Raw genomic sequence first — 20,059 nt, forward strand, 5'->3', positions numbered from 1 at the left:
CACTTGTACTGAGGCCTGACTTGAGTGGCATATATAAACACACACTTCATTATAGGCATGTAGGCAACTCCTCCCTGAAGCTAATGAGGGTATTCCCATGCTTTGTTGAATCAGGATCTCAACTTCCTACTCGTTTAAACTAGTACAACAGCTGGAAGTCACCTCTATTAATATTTGTGCCACTCCTTCCTTTTTTTTAGGATGTCAACTGTGTAGCCACATACCAACATTCAGTGAAGGTGACAGTACAATTGCTATTTCTCTTGACGTGAGCCAGGAAAATGACACTTCAGATGATGCTGTAATGGGTCTAGCAACATACCAATCATGTGAATAGCTTCAGATGCACCAATCATGTGAATCGCTTCATAAAGGTTGCTGTAGAGATGTCACCAGGGATTTTTTTAACAGTGCTAGTGCTGTGATATTTGAACTTGATTGAATCCATTCACATTGCTAGAGGAGAAATTACAAGGGGAGTCATGGGGCAGTCAGCGTAAAAGGGACGTAAACCTTGGAGGTGTGGAGGAACTGACCAAGTGGTGTGAGCCCAGATGGGCCTCTACATGCTGGTGGTAGGTAGGAGAGGAGACCCCCAGGGTTGACGTAAGGGAGACTGTTGGGTGACTATGAATACTTTGTTTTGGACAAGAGATGAGCCCAAAAGGCCATGTTTTAGTTGGCCCTGAAATACATGGAGGCTGATGGTTTCCTGCCTTTTTTCCTGTTTCTTGCCTTTTCTCCTTGTGGTGTTATTCACAGCTGTACAAAGTGAGTGGAATATGTCAGCATGTCAAAATGGGAGATTTTTATACCCTTCTTGCATTACTGTAAGTTAAAAGATGAAGGACAGAATAAAGGAAAATCAGGCCCAGAGTTTGGCTCTACGTTTCTGTTCCTCTAAATCTCCAGATATTTTGGATTTGGGAGCAGGGCAGATTAAACTCCTGGATTGTGGTGTGCCTCTGGCCTGGTGTCCTCCTTTGCAGTTTTAGCTTTTCTTTCCCAGAAACCCTCTGAGGAAAGTTTTGAGCATAAGGTTCGACCAAAAGCTCAAAATGAAACTCTGCTGAAAAACACCAGCTGTGTTTGGAGGTGAAATCACTGACTTGATGTATTTTCTACACGGAGCTATAATTTGGGGGAATCCCTGGGCTCAGAACCCAAGAGACAGAATTCGCTCTGGACTTGGGTGTTGGGCCCATGCATGCCAAAAAACATTACAGGATTAACCAAGTTTTTGGTTTTGTAGCAAAAACCAAAATGTGTGCAATCCTTTCCTCACTTAAGTTTGCCTATCTCTACACTTTGGCTAAAGGTAAGGAAGGCTGCCTGCCTGAGCCAGGCTTCCCAAAACAGCACAATGAGGTGGAATTTTTACTTCCTCCTAACCTCTACTAGGAGCCTAGTCAGCCGTGAGTATAACCTCAGTGGTGATCGTTTCACTGACTATCAGCTCAGCCCTTCCACCTCAGTACTGATCCAGGCACTGGAAGGGGCTGGTGCAGCTGCTGTTCTTTCCCCTGGGCGCAGTGGCAGGAAGAAAGGGCAGTGAAACGTCCTCTGGCACTTGAAAACCCATGCCACCATTGCCAGTACTTAGACATGAGTCATGCTGTCTTGAGGATGTCTTGGGTTTCCGGTCACAGAAATGTTTTTCCCCTTGCAATGGTGGGGCAAAGCTTGAAAGCTCTCATGCCAGAGACAAATAAAATTAGCTCCTAACGTACATAACTTTTAAGGGAGTCTCATGCCTTCTGGTGACTGACTTGCACTGTTTGAGCTAGGGGCACTTAGTGCTCCAAATCCCTGAAGACGGAGAGTCGCAGGCTCATGCTACCTGTAATCCACAGCTCAGAGCGGACCTGGCTGGGAGTGCAGCACAAAGGTAGTGCTGTGCCAATCTCCTTGGGCTCCTTTAGGCACCTGGAGGCTGGCGGCAGTGGGGAAAGGGGCATGCTGATGTTGTCTGTGCAGAGGTGGTGGTAGCTGCTGCTCTGTTTTCCCTGGAGCCTGCCCTGCATGCCCAATCCCTCACCGTGTCACTGCCCAAGCCATGCAGACCTCCACAATGCAGATACACTGCCAAGCTGGCCGCGAAGTCGTACTGCACAGAGCTGTTCAGGGAGCCTGAGAGAAGCCAAGGTCTGGCAGTGACTTACGACCCAGCCCTGTCCCATTGCTGTGTGTGACCCAATCTGCTTTTGCATCAGTTATGTGCCTCTGCAGCATTGTTTGCGCTGTCACCCTCCCTGGCTGAGAAACCCTGAGTCAGGAAGCTCCGTAGCAGATTCCTTTCCTCGCAGGGCTCCTTGCCATCTTGTGGTTAGGCAGCCGCCCTGGCTAGGCAGTGTGTGGGGGTTGATGGGAGGTAGGCGAGTTGTGTAAGACTTGTTCTGAGTTTAAGTTACACGGCTGGATTTCCTGCACACAGTTTAAAGCAGAGCCTCCAGCCTGTGGGACTGCAGAACGGAGAGCAGTGGTAAAGGCTGTTGAGGGTAACGAGCTGTACAGACGATGCACATCAATCCCTTCAATCCAGTGATTGTCAGCTCATGTTCTCTTTTGACTCTGTGAAAGTAGGATGGTAACAGATTTCTAGCCCAGAGTTTTAGTATGCCCTGGGGCTGCTCCAGGATCCTCAGCACCCTGAAGAATTAAAATCTGTTGTCCCACTGGTCACATCTACTTGGTTGCTCCAGTGGCCTGCTGCTTTTCATTTCCGGTAGTCCAGTCCTGCTGTCTGTGAACAGGAACTTGCACCACGGATGGCCCTGCTCTGGCTTTGTTTAATTCACTGATTTTTATCTGGATCTGGCTCAGTTAAGTCAGACAAAGTGTTGCTATTTGACTTTAGCAGAAGCAAGATCAGGCCCTAAATTTACAGTCCTCAGAACCTCAGCAAAGGTTGCATAGGTGGGTCTCTCCCCATCCGGACCACTTCGCACACCTGCAGGTGGGATCCTACAGGAAGATGGTATTTCAGATTCTCTGTTTGAAGATTTCCATTTAGCCTTTTATGATTAGGAGACACAGAGAAAAATATTGCATTTAGGGTCCAAGCAGTTTCCAGCCTGGTGAGACTCTGCTCATTCCACAGTGGTAAACCCCCAGAACTGTACTTTATAATGGGCTGCAACTACTAAGTCAGTATACATTAGCAAATTGTAGTGCTTACAAGCAATAAAAATGATCCGTTTAAGAAACAGACCCTCAGCACTGAGGAAAACTCACTTGCAACACATTCAGATCTAACAAAAATCATTAAAAAGTCATTCTAAAACTGACCTGATTGGGCCCCTCCAGTTTTTTCTCGATCTGGGACTTCTCTGTTCACATTGGCTTCACTAACAAGTCAGAGTGAGTTTTCTACCTGCCCAACTCTACAAACTCCACCAGGATTGTGAAAATCCAGCCAGACGTCTCCTGTTTTTTAATTGGAAATAAGCTGATAAATTTGATGATGCATGAACAGCATCCAGATCCCTCTCATTTATGTTTCACAGTGAAAACATGGGCTCCACTGCTGTTACCAGCGATGCAAATTGAAATGTTGCCATTGTCTTGAGCAGGAGGAGCCCAATGTCTGGGTTTGGTTGTAAAGTCTGCAGATATGATCCGCAGGGACAAATCCTGGGGAAGTTTTCAAAGACGGTGGAAGTGGCATTCCAGTAATGCGGAAGGCTAAACAAGGGTCTCCCCTTTTGTGTGCGTCATTGGGCCCCTCTGCTGAATCACCACAGCTGGTTGCAGAGTCTGTTAAGGTATATGGCTGTGTCACCTGGATCTGTTACTGTACAGGTGCACTCCCCAAATCCCTCACACTGGGGTCTGCAAGGGAGCTGCAGGCGAGCTGCTCTGTTGATATCCTGCGTCACGAGCAGAAGGATTCTGTTCCCACATGTCATGCTAAAGGAAATCCATTTGCTTGGCCTATGTGGTCCGGATTTGTGCCCCAGAGAGCAGATCAGATGAATAAGGTGTCACTATTATAGGTATTTTCCCAACTGTAACCACTCATTTATATTCTCCTGCTTAATGTTTAGTGCTAAGGTTTCCCCTCAAACAGCATGTAGCCCAGGGTAGACTGTTTAACCTGAGCCAAAAAAGAATATTGCCGGCGAGAACGGTTTTATTTTTCTACAACACTTTGACATGACTGTTTCTTTGCAGCTGCAGTCAGAACAGTTAGACTGCGGAGCAGCCCACCTCCAGCACCCTCTGGCCATCCTGAAACCCTTAAAGGCAACACCAGTGTTCAAGTACCATGGCCTCACTTCAGTGGCAGTTGCCAGCGTCAATAACTACACCGTTGTGTTTCTGGGCACGGCAAACGGAGGACTCCTGAAGGTAAAAGTAGCCTGTTACTCAAGAGATAAGAATTAAGGACTTGGGGGCATAGGCACTGACTTTTATTTTGGCTGGGGGCTGGCAGGCTTAAGATGATGGACATATGAAAAGTTTTATGCATTTCAAGTGACGCCCCTCTTCCTGAGGGGGTCCAGGGCCTTCAGACCCCCATGTACTTGGCACCCATGCTTGGGGGAATTAAAGATTGAGGGGTTGGCACCATAATATGGTGCCTTTTGCCTCAAACCCTCTTGTTTCTATATGGCTCTGTCACACAGATCTATTGGATGACAGTATCTGAATATTGTTGCCAGGCTCTTGTACGCAATTGTTTTCTCTGACCTCACGAGCTTGGTAGGTCCAGCTGGCTCAGCTCTTGGACAGGAGGTTGCCAAACTGCTCCTGGAGGCAGCAGGAAGTGGCTTTCATGGTTCAGTCCCAGTATAACGTTAAAGGGCACTGCACTGCTGGAGGTGTCATCTTTCCTATACTTCATAAACAGAGGTCCCAAACACATGCGGGTACTAAAGATCTCAAAAAACTTTTTATGAGAGTGGAATTGTCCCTACTTGCATCCTGGTTAAGAGCCTACTCTGGTACTTTCCTTCTTGTGACTGAAATTCCCCCCGTACTTTCAGGTTTTGTTTCTGGATATCAGAGCATTTGCTTCTGTCAGAAACACATTTTGTAGTAGTGCTGTACACTGTTAAACAACTGCTATGTTAAACACTGGCAGGGGGTCGGACTCGATGGTCCATTGAGGTCCCTTCCGACCCTAGCATCTATGAATCTATGTTCTCCTGCAGAGGTGGCTGTGAGGCTCAGGCAATGTGGCCAATTTGCTTTGAGATCCCTGGCTGAAAGGCACTAGCATTATTTCTGTGATTATTTGAAGCTGTTTGACAGTCTCTAAGGAATAATGGTCAATCCATGGCTCAGTTACCCACAAAAAAGCGATGTGCACAGCTCCCTATCATAGTCAGTGCCCTTGTTGGCCTCCTCAGCAAGAAGAGAACTATATTACCCTCAGATGTGTCTCTTCCCATTTGAGGCTGAGACCCACTGGCTGGGCAGGGTGACTTACTACCCATGCTGCATCTTGCATTGTGTATAAGGACCTCTGTATTCGGGAATTTCAGTAAACCACATTTATTCTGAACTGTACTCATGGCAGTAGACATCACTTGACAAAGCTCACTCTGAGCACAGGTTTTCATTTGACAAAAAAAGAAGTAATTGTCTGCTGCTTTAATCTATATGTGATGTACATTGTCTGGTAATTGCCATTTGTTAATCGGTATTTAAGTCTACAGTATGATTGGGAGGTATTTATTAAAAGCCTGCACTTGAAATATTATTATACAGCATTTAATTGTTACCAGTGCCCTCTAATAACATCTCTACTTGCTTTGATGGTACATAAAAGATCTGTGTAGACAGAAGACTCACTGAGGGGCACCTTTCCAATGTTAAACTCCACAGCAGGTGTGAATCCAAGCATATAATATACCTAATTGCTCTATTTCAAGCCATATACCCAAGGCAATGTAAAGCAACGCAATAGCCTTGATCAAGAGCCAAGATGCAGGGCCAGCATTTCAGTCACCTCAATGTTTGGGGTTTGTCAAAGGAAAGTTTAAATTCTAACCAATCACAGCAATTTGGTATAATCCCTGCATCAGTAAGTTCATAGAGGAGAAAGAGACCCTGGAGGAGAGATGAGGCTGGAATCTGCTTTATCTCAGCCTGGAGGTACTAGTACGTAATGGGGAATATTGGATCAAAATGCATGGGGAAAAGAAAACCAATCCAATTTCTCTCATTGCTTCCAAGTGCTCCTGGCAGAAAAGTGGGAAAATATCACAGAAAAACTCTGGTTTCTGCCTAGAGGGGCAGGTAATACAACAGGGCAGTAGGAAGTTGACATCATGGCCAGGTGCACAGGGCCTAGAGGGAAACACATACCACACGCAGCGCAGCTCCTGTTCACACAGTATTAACAGCTCTGCTTCCATTATCATATCAGAAAAAGGAGCCTTATCTGCCGAGTCTCCATTAGAGAGAGGCTCCTGGCTATTCTTTACTAGGATAATTTGCTCAGATAGCTCTAATCTAATTCTACAGCACAGCTGCATAACCAGAAGCCTTTTTACCTTCAGGGCTCCTTGTTATTTAGCCTGGGATACAAGATACTTTGTGAGTTATCATTCAGATTTGCTGTCCAAGAAAAGACAGCAAACGGGCAGAAGTGGCGCTTGACCGGCTCTCCTAGCAGCAATTAGGACTGCCAGTCATATGGGGAATTAATCAAATAGTCTGCAGAAGGGCACTTCACGGGGACCATTATCTGTGCCACATTCAATAGAGTCATTAGGGGAGAAAACAAGACTTGTTAAACAGCTAAGCTTGTAGCGTAATGGAAAAGAATGAGAGAGTCTAGCACCCACCGCAGGAGCATTGAGTTTTATGCTGACTCACCCTGATGCCAGGCATAAAAACTCAGAAGTTAAGTGGTATTTTGGTGGAATTTCTCTGAGGGTAAGCCAGGTTAGCTCCAGCTATCTCCAAGCTGGGAGTGTAAGATAGCTTTCTGACAATGTGTACTCCACCCTTTTCCCCTAAAACATTGCTCTATTGCTCAGCTGAGATAACAATTCTTGAAACCTTTTTTGTTATAAATGGGAGATGAACAACACGTCTTTCAGTATTGGTAGGACATAACACAGGTATTGAAGAAACTAGCTGAAAGACATACCCGAAACAAATAAAGCAGGAGCCACTGTGAATAGCAGAAAATCTAGTGAAAGAACACAGAAAGGTCAAAGCCAAAGGACTAGATAGTCTAGGGAATCTAATAGCGTGTGGGTTGTTAGAGAGAGGAGAAAGACTTTATAGTGGGATAAATCATCATGGGATAAACAGCGATGCGGAACAATAAAAAAATAACCCTCAAGAATAAGCTAAAGTATACTTGCAATACTGTGTAAAAGCTAACAGGGGAAAAGAAAGGGCCCCTGTCCATCATAAAAAAAGTGATGTGGTCTCCCATTGATTGGAAGTGAAGATATAAAAGGAAGACGGGCAGAACGTCGTGTGCTGGAATTAGAATGAACAACAAGGCCCAAGAGAAAGGAAGCAGCTGATTACTGGAGCCCCCACTCCTTGAAGAAGAGATGCAAGATGTGTTTAGGCAAATTAAGGACGGGAAGCCACCTGGTGCTGATTACAGACCAGCAGCACTCGGGGAAACTGGAAGACAGGAAAGGGTGGTATAGAGGAGGCTGCGTAGAAAGGTGTGGGGCTCTAAAGCCTGACTTTGAGATTGGAACTGCTGTGTTCATGCCAGTCCTCACAAATGATGACTTATGAAAGCGCAAGAATGATCGAACCATCAGCCTTATAAGCCACACAAAGAACATCTTACTTAATGTTATCAGAAGTAAACTCGCCAAGAAAATAAAAGAGAAAGCAGCTTCAGAAAGCCTGGTTTCAGAAAAGGTAGAGGAACAAAGAACCAAATCAATAACTTACAGATATTGAACAACATCCTGAACAGAGTATCACTTTTTCGTGTCTGTTTTGTCAATTATGCAGAAGGCTTTGACTGTGTTGATCATGAAATGCTGTCAGAAAGTGATGTGTGAAATGGGATTTCCTAAGCACATTGTGGAACTGATAATAACACTGTATATTGGCCAACCAGCATCAGTAAAAACATCAGTGGGTTTGGCAAGAAGGTTTAAGACTAGCTGTGGTGGTTGCCAAGGATGCATACTGTCTCCTCAACTTTTCAACGTACATACTAGGTCAGTAATAAGAGAAGGACCATAAGATTTTGTGGAAGAATTGAATTTGCAGGCTGTCATATAACCATCATATGGTCTGCAGATGATACTTCATTAATTTGTGGAAATGCAGAATAACAAAGAATATTAAGCAAATAAAAAAAATCAGTGTTAGGAAAGGTTTAGTACTGCATGGTAGTAATCATAATGATTAATGAGATACATGACCCAAATAACAAGGGAATTATTGATGCAGAAGCTATTGAAAAGATGTCAAGTTTTGATTATCTGGAATCTATGGTACATAATAAAGAAAGCAGTGATGAAAGCATCAGATAGAGGTTGACTGTTTGCAGAACAAGAACCCAATTTGGGAAGATCATAATGTCTCCATAAACCTTAACTTATGATTTTTGAGATTGGCAATGTTCTTGCTTGCAGCTCATGCTGCTGAGTACTGGAAAATAAAGAGAAAAGATTCCTTTGTGTTTTGCTTCTTTTGAAGACTGTTACAGGTCTTTTTATAAGGGAGAGAGACAAAGAACAAATGTGTAGGTACTTCAGAAAATTAGATGATTTCTTATTGTACAAAGCCACAATCTATAGACATAGAGCAAGTAATGAGTGCTTGGAGAAAGTTATACTCTATTATGACTTAAATGGAGAATCAGAAGATCCCCTGACTACTGCATCGATAACATCCAGCGCTCTGTGGAAAAGGTGCAGTTCAGAAAGTGCAATACTGTGCTGAATGGCGTCATACCCCTTGGCCTATTCAAACTCATATACACGGTAACATCATGCACCTGCAGTGGTGGAAACGGTACACTGTGTAGATTAGGGGCCATCTGTGTGTCGTCCAGCCCTGCTCTGAGTCTCCTACCCTGGCAACAGTGTTGGCAGCTCTGATGCCCTGTCTGAACTGGGAGTCCAATTGCTGGTGGGGCTCAACCGTTGTGGAGCAATCATAGAAATGTTATGAGGGCAAAAAATCTACTGCAGACAAGGGCAGTGAGGCATAGGAACCTAGGAATGGAGATCCTTGCAGGGTAAAAGCCCTTAGGAACGGCTAAAGCAGGGAAAGAAAACTTTGCTAGAAGAAGAAAATGCTGTTTTTATAGCTAAGGCACTGAGCTAAGAGTCAGGAGATCATTCCCAGACTTCTTGAGTGACCTCTGGCAAGTCCATTAGTCCCTCATAAAATGGCAGTAGCAGCATTTCCCTTGTCCTACACTTTGTTTTAACTTATTCTGATAATAAGTTGTCACGTAAATGTATACATGACCTAGTACAAAGGGATGTTGATGTCAAGTGGACCTCTGGCTGCTGCTGGAACACAAATAATATGAATTAATAATGCTCATGTTTTGTTTCATTGTTTGAGTTTTCCATGAAGCCAGACCCCAGGAAGGGAGCACACGTAGTCCTCATTGTGAGCACACTTACTTTGCAAGGAGTAAAGCAGGAACTCCCCCTGCCTTCTGTGTGATTGTGGACCAACAATAGCCATCCCATGAAGCTGCATAGCCCCTCTGTTATTTCCTCTCCACGACTCCTCATTTAACCTGCTGGGACAAGAAAGATTGTCTGATGCACATCTGTCTCTTCCATCATTCCCCACAGTTTAGCTGGGGTTCGTGAGGCAGAGTACACTCCAGTTCACTTTCCCATAGCTGTCATGGTTCACTTGAGCTAAGATTCTTTCGGTCGGGAATGTGTGCATGCATGACTCACACGGGGAACAGAAGATCCCCTTTTATGCAGAAACTTCACTGATCTTCTCTGTTTTGATAAAGATTTGCAAGTAAATAATAATAATATTAATGTCCCCGTATCTGTGATGAGGGGCTAGTTCTGGTTTCACCGGCACTGGGGTTCTTCAGGGGTAATCCTGCTGTAGTGAGATGGAATCTCCCGGTCTGAGATCAGAATCAAGGGCTGCAGGTCATTATAGTGGCAGGATCTTCTTCCTCCCACCGAAGAAAGTTTACTAAACAGGAGCGTTGGATGTGAGGCACTAGCTGGAGATCAGGAAGTCCTTGGTGTTTCCCCACAGGAGATGGGATTTGCTCACCCCGGCAGTAGTTCTTTGCCCCTCCTGCATGTTCTGTGTGCAAGGGAGTTGCTTCCCGCCACCCTGGAGGTCCCTGTATTCCAGGGAAGCTGTGTGTGTGCAGTTTGCAAGCACTGTGGGATTAAAGATGCTGTGGAAATGTAAAGCCTTGCTAGTTCCCTCACCTCCCCCCTAACACTGGAAAATGATCTCAATGAATCATGTCTTGTTTTAGATCAACCTGAATGAAGCTATGAAGGTTGTCAGCAGGAAGTCAATTTCAGTGGCCTATGGGGAGCCTGTCCATCCCATCATGCAGTTCGATCCTTCCGATTCCAGCTACCTCTATCTCATGACATCCTATCAGGTAAGACTCATATGCTCCAGGTAAATTAGCCATTTGGCAATGTCTGTTTGACTTTACAGCCAGCATTAGCTGATGTTCTCTTAGCATCAGTGATGGGCAGGCATGGAAAACATTTAACCCAGCAGCTTCCAGATTAGGGATCAGGACCCCAGTTGGGGCAGCGTTAGATGGGGTGATGAGCCCCCAGGGAACCTAATTCCTCTAAGTCTGCAGTTTCCCTGCATGTGCAGGCACAGAGATATTGTGTCTTAGATGTTTTGTGGTAACTGTCCCTGTGCCTTATCTTGTAGTAAGTTAAAACTAAATTAGGTGATTTAGCTGTGTGTCATTTAGGAGTAAGCTGCCCCAGTTTGGTTATCCCTGTGGGCACAGCAATAGTAATGCAGAACAGTGGAGGGATAGTAAAGTTTCCTGTTAACTGTGGGAAAACAAACACATGCTACTGTTTGGGTATGGTCTGTATGTGGGGTCCCGACTGGAAGGATTTTGGCTGGCTTAGAAATTTGGTACAGATCAGGAATCCCTTTAAAGTATAACGCAAACCTTTCCAAAATTACCTCTGCCTTCGGGTTTGCATGTATGGGCTAGAAGTAACACAGGAGAAGACTTCTTTGTGAGATTTTTGGTGCCATTTCCTGTTGGCCAGGCTACAAATAGTCTGAGCACAGCCTAATGATCTTGTATTCGTGTTTCAATCCAGACAGAACTTGGAAATACAGAAACTGAACAAAACCTGGGAATACTGAACAAACCCTGAAAATGTATTGAGGAGTCTGAGCTTCAAAGTGCAGATCCAAGGGTTATAAAATTTGGGAAATGTTCCATTCTCCAGCTTTTGTTTCAGCTAGTTATGGAGACCAGATCCAAGAGCAAAATTCAGTTGTGGGTCTGAATTTTCTCAGGTTTCAGGGGGGTTGAGTTATAATTCATGCCAGCCCCATTTCAAATAAAAATGAATAAAAGTTCACCAAACTCTTGAACCTGAACAATTCACTGGAGTTTGGGGCAAGGGTTTGTGTTTCCTGTTACACAAATTGATTCACCCCTTGCTGTACAGGTAAAGATATAATATGCTGGGGAACATACTTTAAGCAATCACCTGTGAGACAGGCAGAACTAAGTAGATACCAATCTTTGACAGAAAGCTGAACAAGCCTTGATTAGAAACTTTAAGGATGCTTCTAACAGGTCACTTAAAGTGTTTCCTTGGGGTGGAGGGGAGCCGATTCTGAGGGCAGGTTTCACAGGACCGACCAACCTGCACGCTGAGCTGGAGGAGGGAAGCCCTTTCTTTGAAGAATGGTAAATAGTTCCCAGCAGCTCCAAGCATGAGGTCTGCGTTTGCCATCCGTCATGTGACTGGCTGAGGGGGAATGGAGTTCAGCACTTGCTGCCTTTCTGCCCCAAATTGCATTTTTATCTGATGAAAGAGATGCACAACCACTACTTTTCTACCTCAGAGTGATATTTTCCTGCCCTAATTCCCAGGAGACTAGTCATTAGCATTTGACACAACTTTCCCAGAGTTCCTGTTTAACTAAGACCTCAGACCCTTCCCACATTTCACAAGCACTTCCCAGCACACACAGATACGTGCTGTGGGCCTTATCCTGGACCAGTTAAAACCCTCAGGCCAGGGCCTCAGATTGTCTAGCTTGAGCCTTTCCTTTCCGTTAGGCCAGGTCCATTTGCTTTTCCAGCAGAATTTACATGTTGGGAAACTTAATGTGTGTGTGGAGGAGGCTGCATACCACATATGCGAGGGCAGGAAACCACAGAGGATAATGAGAGGAGGTGCTGGCCTGAGTGACCACTTGTGTGGGGTGCTCAGTGACTTCTGAGATCTGAGCGCTCTCAGCACCTTGCCATGTCAGCCCCTAAATTAACACATTACACACATCCTTCCCTACCTGAGGGGTTCGAATCCAGGAGAGAAAGCAGATAGGCAAATTCATTCCTCCAGCCTGAGGCAGAGCAAATGGCTCTTCCAGAACAAGTCAGCAGAGGTTCCTCTAACAGTGTTGCACATATGGCCTGGCAAGCAGATTTTTTGCATTCCCAGGAAAATTCTGGTCATTTTGTAAATATGCAAACATTGCTCAGCACTGTCTAGGAAGTATGAAAACTGAGCTTTTCACATTGGTAACCAAGAGATACGAGATGAAACAACAGTAAAAAATGTCTCCTCTAAACCATCAAACCACAATTGCTGTAATGTCTCCTGTCTTGCTGTTGTCCCCAAAAATGGGATGACAAGGGACAAAGGCCTTTCTAGACAGAGCTCCTGTTATTCACAGCACCGTGGAACAGAGTAGTGCAAGAGTCTGCCCATGACCCCAGCAGAGCAGAATTGCTCCCTGTTGCATATTTCCCAGTGCCTTGCCTAGCTGAATTTAAAAGACTGCTTCTGCCATTTGTACTGCTCATTACTGTTTGCAAGGGGTTTCCTTGCCCTTACCAAGAGGTGAGTGCACCCCCAAAATTTTAACTGTTTGATGACATCTTAAAGTATTTGGAAATAATAAAGGTCTGTTGCACAGATGACCCGGGTGAAGGTGGCTGTCTGTAACCAATATGCAACTTGCACGGAGTGCCTGGCTGCGGCTGATGCGTATTGTGGATGGTGCACAATGGAGACCAGGTAGGACTTGTGTCTTCTGTTGTGCATGCCTAGGAGACTTGCTCAAACAAAGCCAGTCAAATATTGCTTCGTTGTAAAGGCATGGGAGGGTTGTAACATTTGCCCCATCTTTCTTAGGTTGTCAAAACATGCACCCACAGCTATTATTCTCTCTTGTTCCAGATTCAGTCAGTGCACTCTAATCTTTTCCCAGCTGATGTGCATAGCTCCTATTGATGCTAACAAGAGTGCTCTTTTCATATCATGGGGATCATATCTACTAAATAGAGCCAGACGTATTCAGCTCAAATCTAGGGGTTGGAGAACTGGAAAGAGGACTCAAGATTACCTTAGGATCTTGTTTATAATTATCACAGCAGTTTTTTAACTGTTCTGACGATGTGCTACCATACATTGCATCTGTCTGTATTTCAGGTGCTCCCTGCAGCACGAATGTATGAATTCTGCTGAGTCAAATTTCTGGACGAGTGCAAGTGAGGGTGTGGAGCACTGTCCCTCTATGACCATCCTGCCATCTGAAATTAATATTGAAGACACAAACTCGGTATGTCTAATGTAGACACTAATTAATAACATGCTGTAGGTCCTGGCACAGTCTGTGCTCCGTGCTCACAAATATGCTCACAAATACTCAGTTTAGAACAGGAGCTCTAGGCATGTTGCAAGCTGCACAACCATTTTGCCAGACTGGTCCCATCTGATGTTCTTGTCAGTGCCAGTGACTTCCCACTGCTTTGCTTCTAGCTGTGAGACTGGTCAGTTGAGGATCCTCAGCATTATTTACACTGCAGGACTGAGGCAAAGTTTTTAACAGCTCCTAAATTCTGTTTTCAGAAGTGATTTATTCCCACAGGCACACATTCAGGAGGACTGTTAAATCATAAAGCCCTTCTGAAGATAGGATTTAGACTCTTAAGTCACTTTAGGTATTTAAAGCAGGGCAGCAAAGTGCTCAGTCGTACTGCTGAGGAAATCAACCTCGCCCACAAACTCTTTCTCTGCGCTGGACAGGAGGGGTGAGAATGTCACGGAAGCACCTTTAGCATCAGGCTCAAAGCTGGGGTGTCCAGCATGCTCAGAGCAGCAGCTTAAGGCACTTCCAGGGTATCCTCACTGGCTCTGTCCTTTTGTTTAAACTTTTTTTATAAAACTCTCTCTCTTTCCCCCAAAAACTATTTTTTCAGTGAATGAGAAGCTCACGCACAAGTTCTGGCTTTGTATCTCCATGCCTGGGCACAGCAGGGTTGAAGGGTGGCTGTCTGCATCTCATTTTCATCACAGTATTGGATCTTCAGCAAACTTGTGTCTAGTGATATTTAGAGACAGTGCAGTGCTTCAGAGTTTGCATCTGTCACTGAGCTTCCCCACAGCTCAGGGGAAGTGTTCAGAGACTGGTTTGAGCTTGGCCATATCCACAAAAACCACAGGAGACTCATTGGTATCAAAAAGGAAAAACCTTTTACGGAGCCAGACTGTCTGCTGGTGTAACCCTAGGGCTGCAGTGGAGTTCTGTTTGTGAAGATGTTAGTCCTTGTTTTAAGATCAGGTACAAGAGGAAAGTGCCTCTCTTGAAGCCTTCCATTCCTTGAGCTGCTCCTGCATCAACATTCAAAATAGAAAATGAACCAAGAAAAATATGCTTGGATTGCCCTATGGAAAGCATCAGCCCTCCAGCCAGAATGGCGTAGCTAGCACAGCTGCCCTGCCTGCTTCCCTTACCTTCCTTGAGGAACTCATCTCTCATGTGTGGTGGGGAGACCACGAACTATGTGGTCTCCTCAGTGGGAGTAGATGGGTGTGCTTGGCATGTGCCTATTATACAGGTTGGTACCAGCCTGAAAATCAAGATGTGATGGCAGAGCAGGTAATATAATAGAAGGGGAGCAGTTCAGAGTTACATAGTGACACGCATGCTTAGCTGTGTTTGTGTTTGAGCACCCATATGGATAAAGAAATCCTATGGTTCATTTCTAATGTTGGACTGTAAATATACCCTATATATTTGCTATGGAAAGAACAGGAAACTATAGTGGCAAAGTTTGTATTACTATGGCAATTTCTCATGTGCAGTAGATTTTTTTTTGCTGAGCTGGTTAGTTTTTAAGGAGCTTAAATAACCTCATCAAAGTCTTGTAGTCATTTTCCATAGTCATTTCTATAGCATTAATTGAACTTTTCATCCAAATTTAGGGCACGATAATCCAACTAAATGGAAGTATCCCAATGCTGAACGGAACAGAGATGTTTTGTGATTATGGAAATAATATCTACACAGTAGCCAGAGCTGCCTCAAATGATATAATTTATTGTGATCTTTTTCCAAGAGAGAAATATCCAGCATTCCCACCCAATCAAGGTATGTAACAAAGAACTAACTTTTAGCAGATGCCAAATGCTCTTTTATGGAAGCAATTTTTAAATTTCTTTTATTGGTACAGCAGCTAAGAGATCATTTTTTTGCAAATAATGCTATTTATAGAAAACCTTAAAAAGAAGAGCTAAGCAGTTTCAGCAGTGTATAAAATGTCACACTGTAATCACTGGTGAATGTTCATGAAAGGTTTCTACTATCCTAACATGAGTTGATAGTGTTTTCAAAAACATCTTTTTAACTGATGAAATTTAAAAGCCAATTCAGGTAGTTGCCAGTGCTGCTTGCATAAAATGCCCTCTTTTTTTTTAGTTTTCTATTACAAGGTTCATAAATCTACAGGCCTGAGTCCACAAAAAAAACCCCAAACCATTTTTTCAGTTGTAATCATTGTGGTGGGCCAGTGGGGGGTGCTCCTGCGTTGAGCCACCCACCTCGCTGCACCTGCCCATCTTCCAGACTCCGAGTGCCTCCCTGGGGGCACCTCATGTCTGGCCGAAACCCCTTCCTGGAGCACACCTGCTAGCCTGGGGATAACACTGCCACCACCCAGGGATGGGCTTGTTTCTGGCTCTGTGCACCCTGGGAAACACAGGCCTAGTAGCCCTCGAGGGTACTTGACTCTCACTGCAAGCACTTGGGGGTGCTTCCCTCAATCAGAAGCACAAGTAGTGGTCTCCCCTAGTCAGCCAAACTGAGGGGACCCCAAGGCATAGTCTAGACTCATACCCAATAAGTCTCCCACGCTAGGTACAAAGGAGAACTTTACTGGTTACAAGGGGTAGGGCTGGAATAAGGTACAGGGTAGAGCAATATCAGAGAAATCCCATAGAGCAAACTGGCCTGGGTTGGTAGCCTCTGATCATGCATCTGAGTTACTGCAAGCTATAGCTAGTTAGATCTCAGGTAGCTTACTCACAAGTATCATCCAGAGGCAGGTGGAGATTGCCTCTGGAGGGGGGAATCACGAGTTTTGAGGGAGAGAGCAAGTTTCAGATGGTCCAGCTCTTTTCTCTCTCTCTCTCTCTTCCCCCCCCACTCCACATGGATGCTGCCCCCTCCTCCTGGGCACTCCTTAACTTATGTAGCCCTTATGACCTCATTTACCTGGTCCAATGGAGCCCAGCACCTGTTGGCTGTCAGCCAACCAATTTGAAATGCATCACTAGTTGCTGGGCAGACTTACAGTCCCTAGCTCCCCAGGGAGCCCAAGCCTCTCACCCAGGTATGTGATGCCAGTCCCGTAGGCAGGGGGAGCAGGTTTCCCCCCTCCCCCAGGAATGTATCCAGCCCAGGCTACCTAAAGAGATAGGGTAAGGTGTGTACCCTCTGCAGGGCCTATCCTAACCAAATTGTCACAGAGCAGAGTTTTTGGAGAGAAACAGAGATGGCCTTCTGCCACAATCATTACTATTTGACATCCTTTCTACATGCACATTACACTGCTGAAGCAAAGCTAAAGTGGGATCTGAGACAACTCAGGAACTCCAATCCCATTTTCACACTGTTCCTTCCAGTAGACTAAAACTAAAATCTTCAAGCATGGCCTCTTGTTCTGCATGCCTCCAAAATTGGGTGCCCAGCTGGAGACTGCTGGAGCCTGAATTTCAAAATGCTGAACATCTACAGTCCCACTGGAAGCCAGTGAGAATTCTTGATGCCCATTTGCCTTTGCAAATCAGGCCTGGTCAGTACCATAGCAAGGTAGGGGGGAGCGAGGTGACTGCCCTGGGCACCAAAGCAAAGGGGCGCCAAGAGGCACTGCCCAGCTGGGGCAGGGAGTGAGACGGAGCAGCAAGCAGCTCGTTTGTGGGGGGTGCCGGGATGGGGGGAAGGAGGGACCCACCTCTATGTGCACCCCCGGGTAAGTATGGGGGGTGCCCCCCAGATCTGTGCGCAGGGTGAGGGTGAGGGTGGGCTGCTGCTGCAGGCTTTCCCCAGACACCAGACTTCTTTGCTACAGCACTGGGCCTGAGGTTTCTGATGCTGACTGCTCAAAACTGAGGCATCCAAAGTTTGTAACTGCTTTTCAAAAGTAGGGCCATCATTTTCAGAAGCACTCATTATTGGCCTGCTTGCTCCACTGAACTCACCAGAGCTTTAATTGATGACTTCAATAGGAACAACACAAAAACTTAACCCATAGCAAGGCAGGTTTAAGAAAAGACATTGCTCTTCTCTCTGGCTGTAGGAAGCTTACAAGTTAATTAAGTCCTTTGCATTTTTGTTTATAGCAATGTCCAAACTAATTTCTGGAATCCAAGCTATTGATTTATTATGCGTCTCCAGGAATAAGAATTGACTCTCCACCTAGGTGCATTTATCGTTAGATTGCAAGAAAATTAAGCAATTAAGTAAAACAGCCAGAGGAATGTAGTGTACAAATGTTACTAGTCAAAAAAGGGGATCTTTTATTATTTTCTACCAATTTGTCGTTGCTGAGAAAATGAGTTGGGGTTTAAAAGATGTTAACTGAAATGTTTTAATTAATGCATTTTTAAATGCCATTTAGCACCTAGTGTAGACAAAGCTGCTAATTAACTTTGCTTATTGACACTTGCACGGTGCTTGGGAATGTTTTGATAAAAGTTTTGAAGCTTTCTTCTTACTGTGGATGGCTGTGTTGTAAGGCCTTGATTTGAGAGCACAGGGTTTAAAGTCAGAGGGCAAAGGGTGAAAGTATGTCCAAACTCTGTGAGGCAGCCCAGAGGAAACTCCAGAGAAAACAACCACCGATGTGGACGCTTGTTTTCTCAGAAGCTCATTGTGTCCTCTAAGCCTGAGTGCTGAAGAGAACCTCTCTTACAGTCCAATTTTCTTTGGCTTGCCTGTTTCAGACCACGTGATCATTGAAACTGCACTCCGAGTCAACGGGAAAAATATTGTCTGGACCAATTTCACCATCTATGATTGCAAAAGAACTGGCAACATTTATCCCAAGACAGCGTAAGTGATGGTCTCCATGTAGATGAATTAAAGCAGCAGGAGGAAGGAGCTGGAGGTGGGAAACCAGGCAGAGCGTTGACAAGCAGTAGGTTGCTCTGCATTGCCTCGGGTTTGAGCACTGACTGCAGTGGAGCTCAACTTCCCTGGCCCTGCGAGCCCAATGAGTCACACGGGGCTGGTCCACGGGCCAAATTCCTCACCAGGTCAATGCACAGGTGTGATCCAGTGCAACCCCTCTGTGCCAGCCCAACTCTGCACAGTCTAGCACACAAAGTCATGTCATCCAGCCCACAGGTCTCCCCATGGGCCCTCATGTTTGGCAGCAGGGGAATTGTAGCAGTGTTAATTGCTCCCCTGGCCATTGTTCCCCCACCACCAAATTTCCAGACCCATGCAGAGCCCCATGGGCCTGATGGCATAGCTTTGTGTGCTGCCTGCAGGCCAGAGGTTGAGCACCACTGCACCAGGGGAACCGAGTAAACTGAACAATTCAGAGAAGTGTGTGTGCATAGTCCGAGAGCCCTTACTGTGTGGGGTTAATTGAGTGAGAGGAGTCTTCCTGCCAGCAGGACCGTTTGAATCCTGGGCAGGCTTTGGCAGGATAGAGACTGTGGCTTGCCAGGGATTTACAAAGAAAGGGTCCTAGCAGCTTCTCAAGCCATCTGGACATTTCGATATAGCTTGGCTTCTTCTTGTTATTTTTTTTAAAACATGAATAATATTTTTATTTGAAAGATTTTTTAATTAACCCTTAGATTGCTGGCTGATATCCAAGTCTTTAGTGCTCATTGTCTAATCTGTTTGTGCATCTAATATATGGGAAGGGTGCACACCGAGGGATCTGGGGTAAATTAATTTAATCTTATCTAAATGAATCTCTGGAGTTTATAGAAACTTTAGCACCATAATATAATCAGACCTTGGAAGTGTCCTCTCCCTTGCGGCCTGGGCAGTATCTTAGGGTTTTGTGGAGGTGTCTAGAGGATGCTTTATTGAGGAGAGGAAGGGTTTCTGGCTGTGAGGAGAAAATGCAAGAGCTGAAAATACGAGAGCTGAACTCATGCCTTCAGATTGCCGGTGGACTGTCATCCGCTCACCCGCATTTTCCCCATAGAAAGCTCATCGTCTCATGGCTGCCTCTGACACATTCCTCTGCCAGTTCCTGACCTCAAGCTGGAAACCACCCTGGTATGAGGAGGAGTCATGGCAGGAAGCAGGGTCTAGGGTACAAACAAACAGGCTTGAAGCCCAGAGCCATTTTCTGCAGTGATTTAAGCCAATAGCACATGGCTATTTGGCTGCTGGATGCGAGGGACCTTTTAGTGGGTGTGGAAGAGTCAAGGAAGGGTTGAGAAGATGGATGAGGCCTCACTGGGGACAGCAAAGAGAGTCAGAGCAGGAGTCAGGCAGTTTTAGGACAAGCAGTGTCTTTGTCCTTGGCTCCCATCCCTCTTCTTATAGTCTTCAGGGGTGGATAAGTTTGTCCTCTAACTTTTAAGAGTTCAACCTAGACACAGTTGAACAACAACCAGTCCATACATTTGAC

At 45.3% G+C, this 20,059-nt stretch overlaps 1 protein-coding gene across 1 annotated transcript in view; it reads left to right on the forward strand.

The window, feature by feature from the left end:
* The window catches only part of PLXND1 (plexin D1), a gene marked incomplete at its 5' end in the record, with an annotated part of 117,830 nt that overhangs the window by 25,968 nt on the left and 71,803 nt on the right, over window positions 1-20,059 (forward strand). Inside the window, 6 exons of the mRNA XM_019536986.1 lie at window positions 4,174-4,350; window positions 10,424-10,555; window positions 13,096-13,196; window positions 13,611-13,740; window positions 15,387-15,552; window positions 18,405-18,513. Of these exons, the coding sequence (XP_019392531.1) occupies window positions 4,174-4,350; window positions 10,424-10,555; window positions 13,096-13,196; window positions 13,611-13,740; window positions 15,387-15,552; window positions 18,405-18,513 (815 nt within the window). The remainder of the gene's footprint in view (window positions 1-4,173; window positions 4,351-10,423; window positions 10,556-13,095; window positions 13,197-13,610; window positions 13,741-15,386; window positions 15,553-18,404; window positions 18,514-20,059) is intronic.

Source organism: Crocodylus porosus, unplaced genomic scaffold, assembly GCF_001723895.1.
Source record: "Crocodylus porosus isolate Cpor-Errol unplaced genomic scaffold, CroPor_comp1, whole genome shotgun sequence".
Classification (NCBI taxonomy): Eukaryota; Metazoa; Chordata; order Crocodylia; family Crocodylidae; genus Crocodylus; species Crocodylus porosus.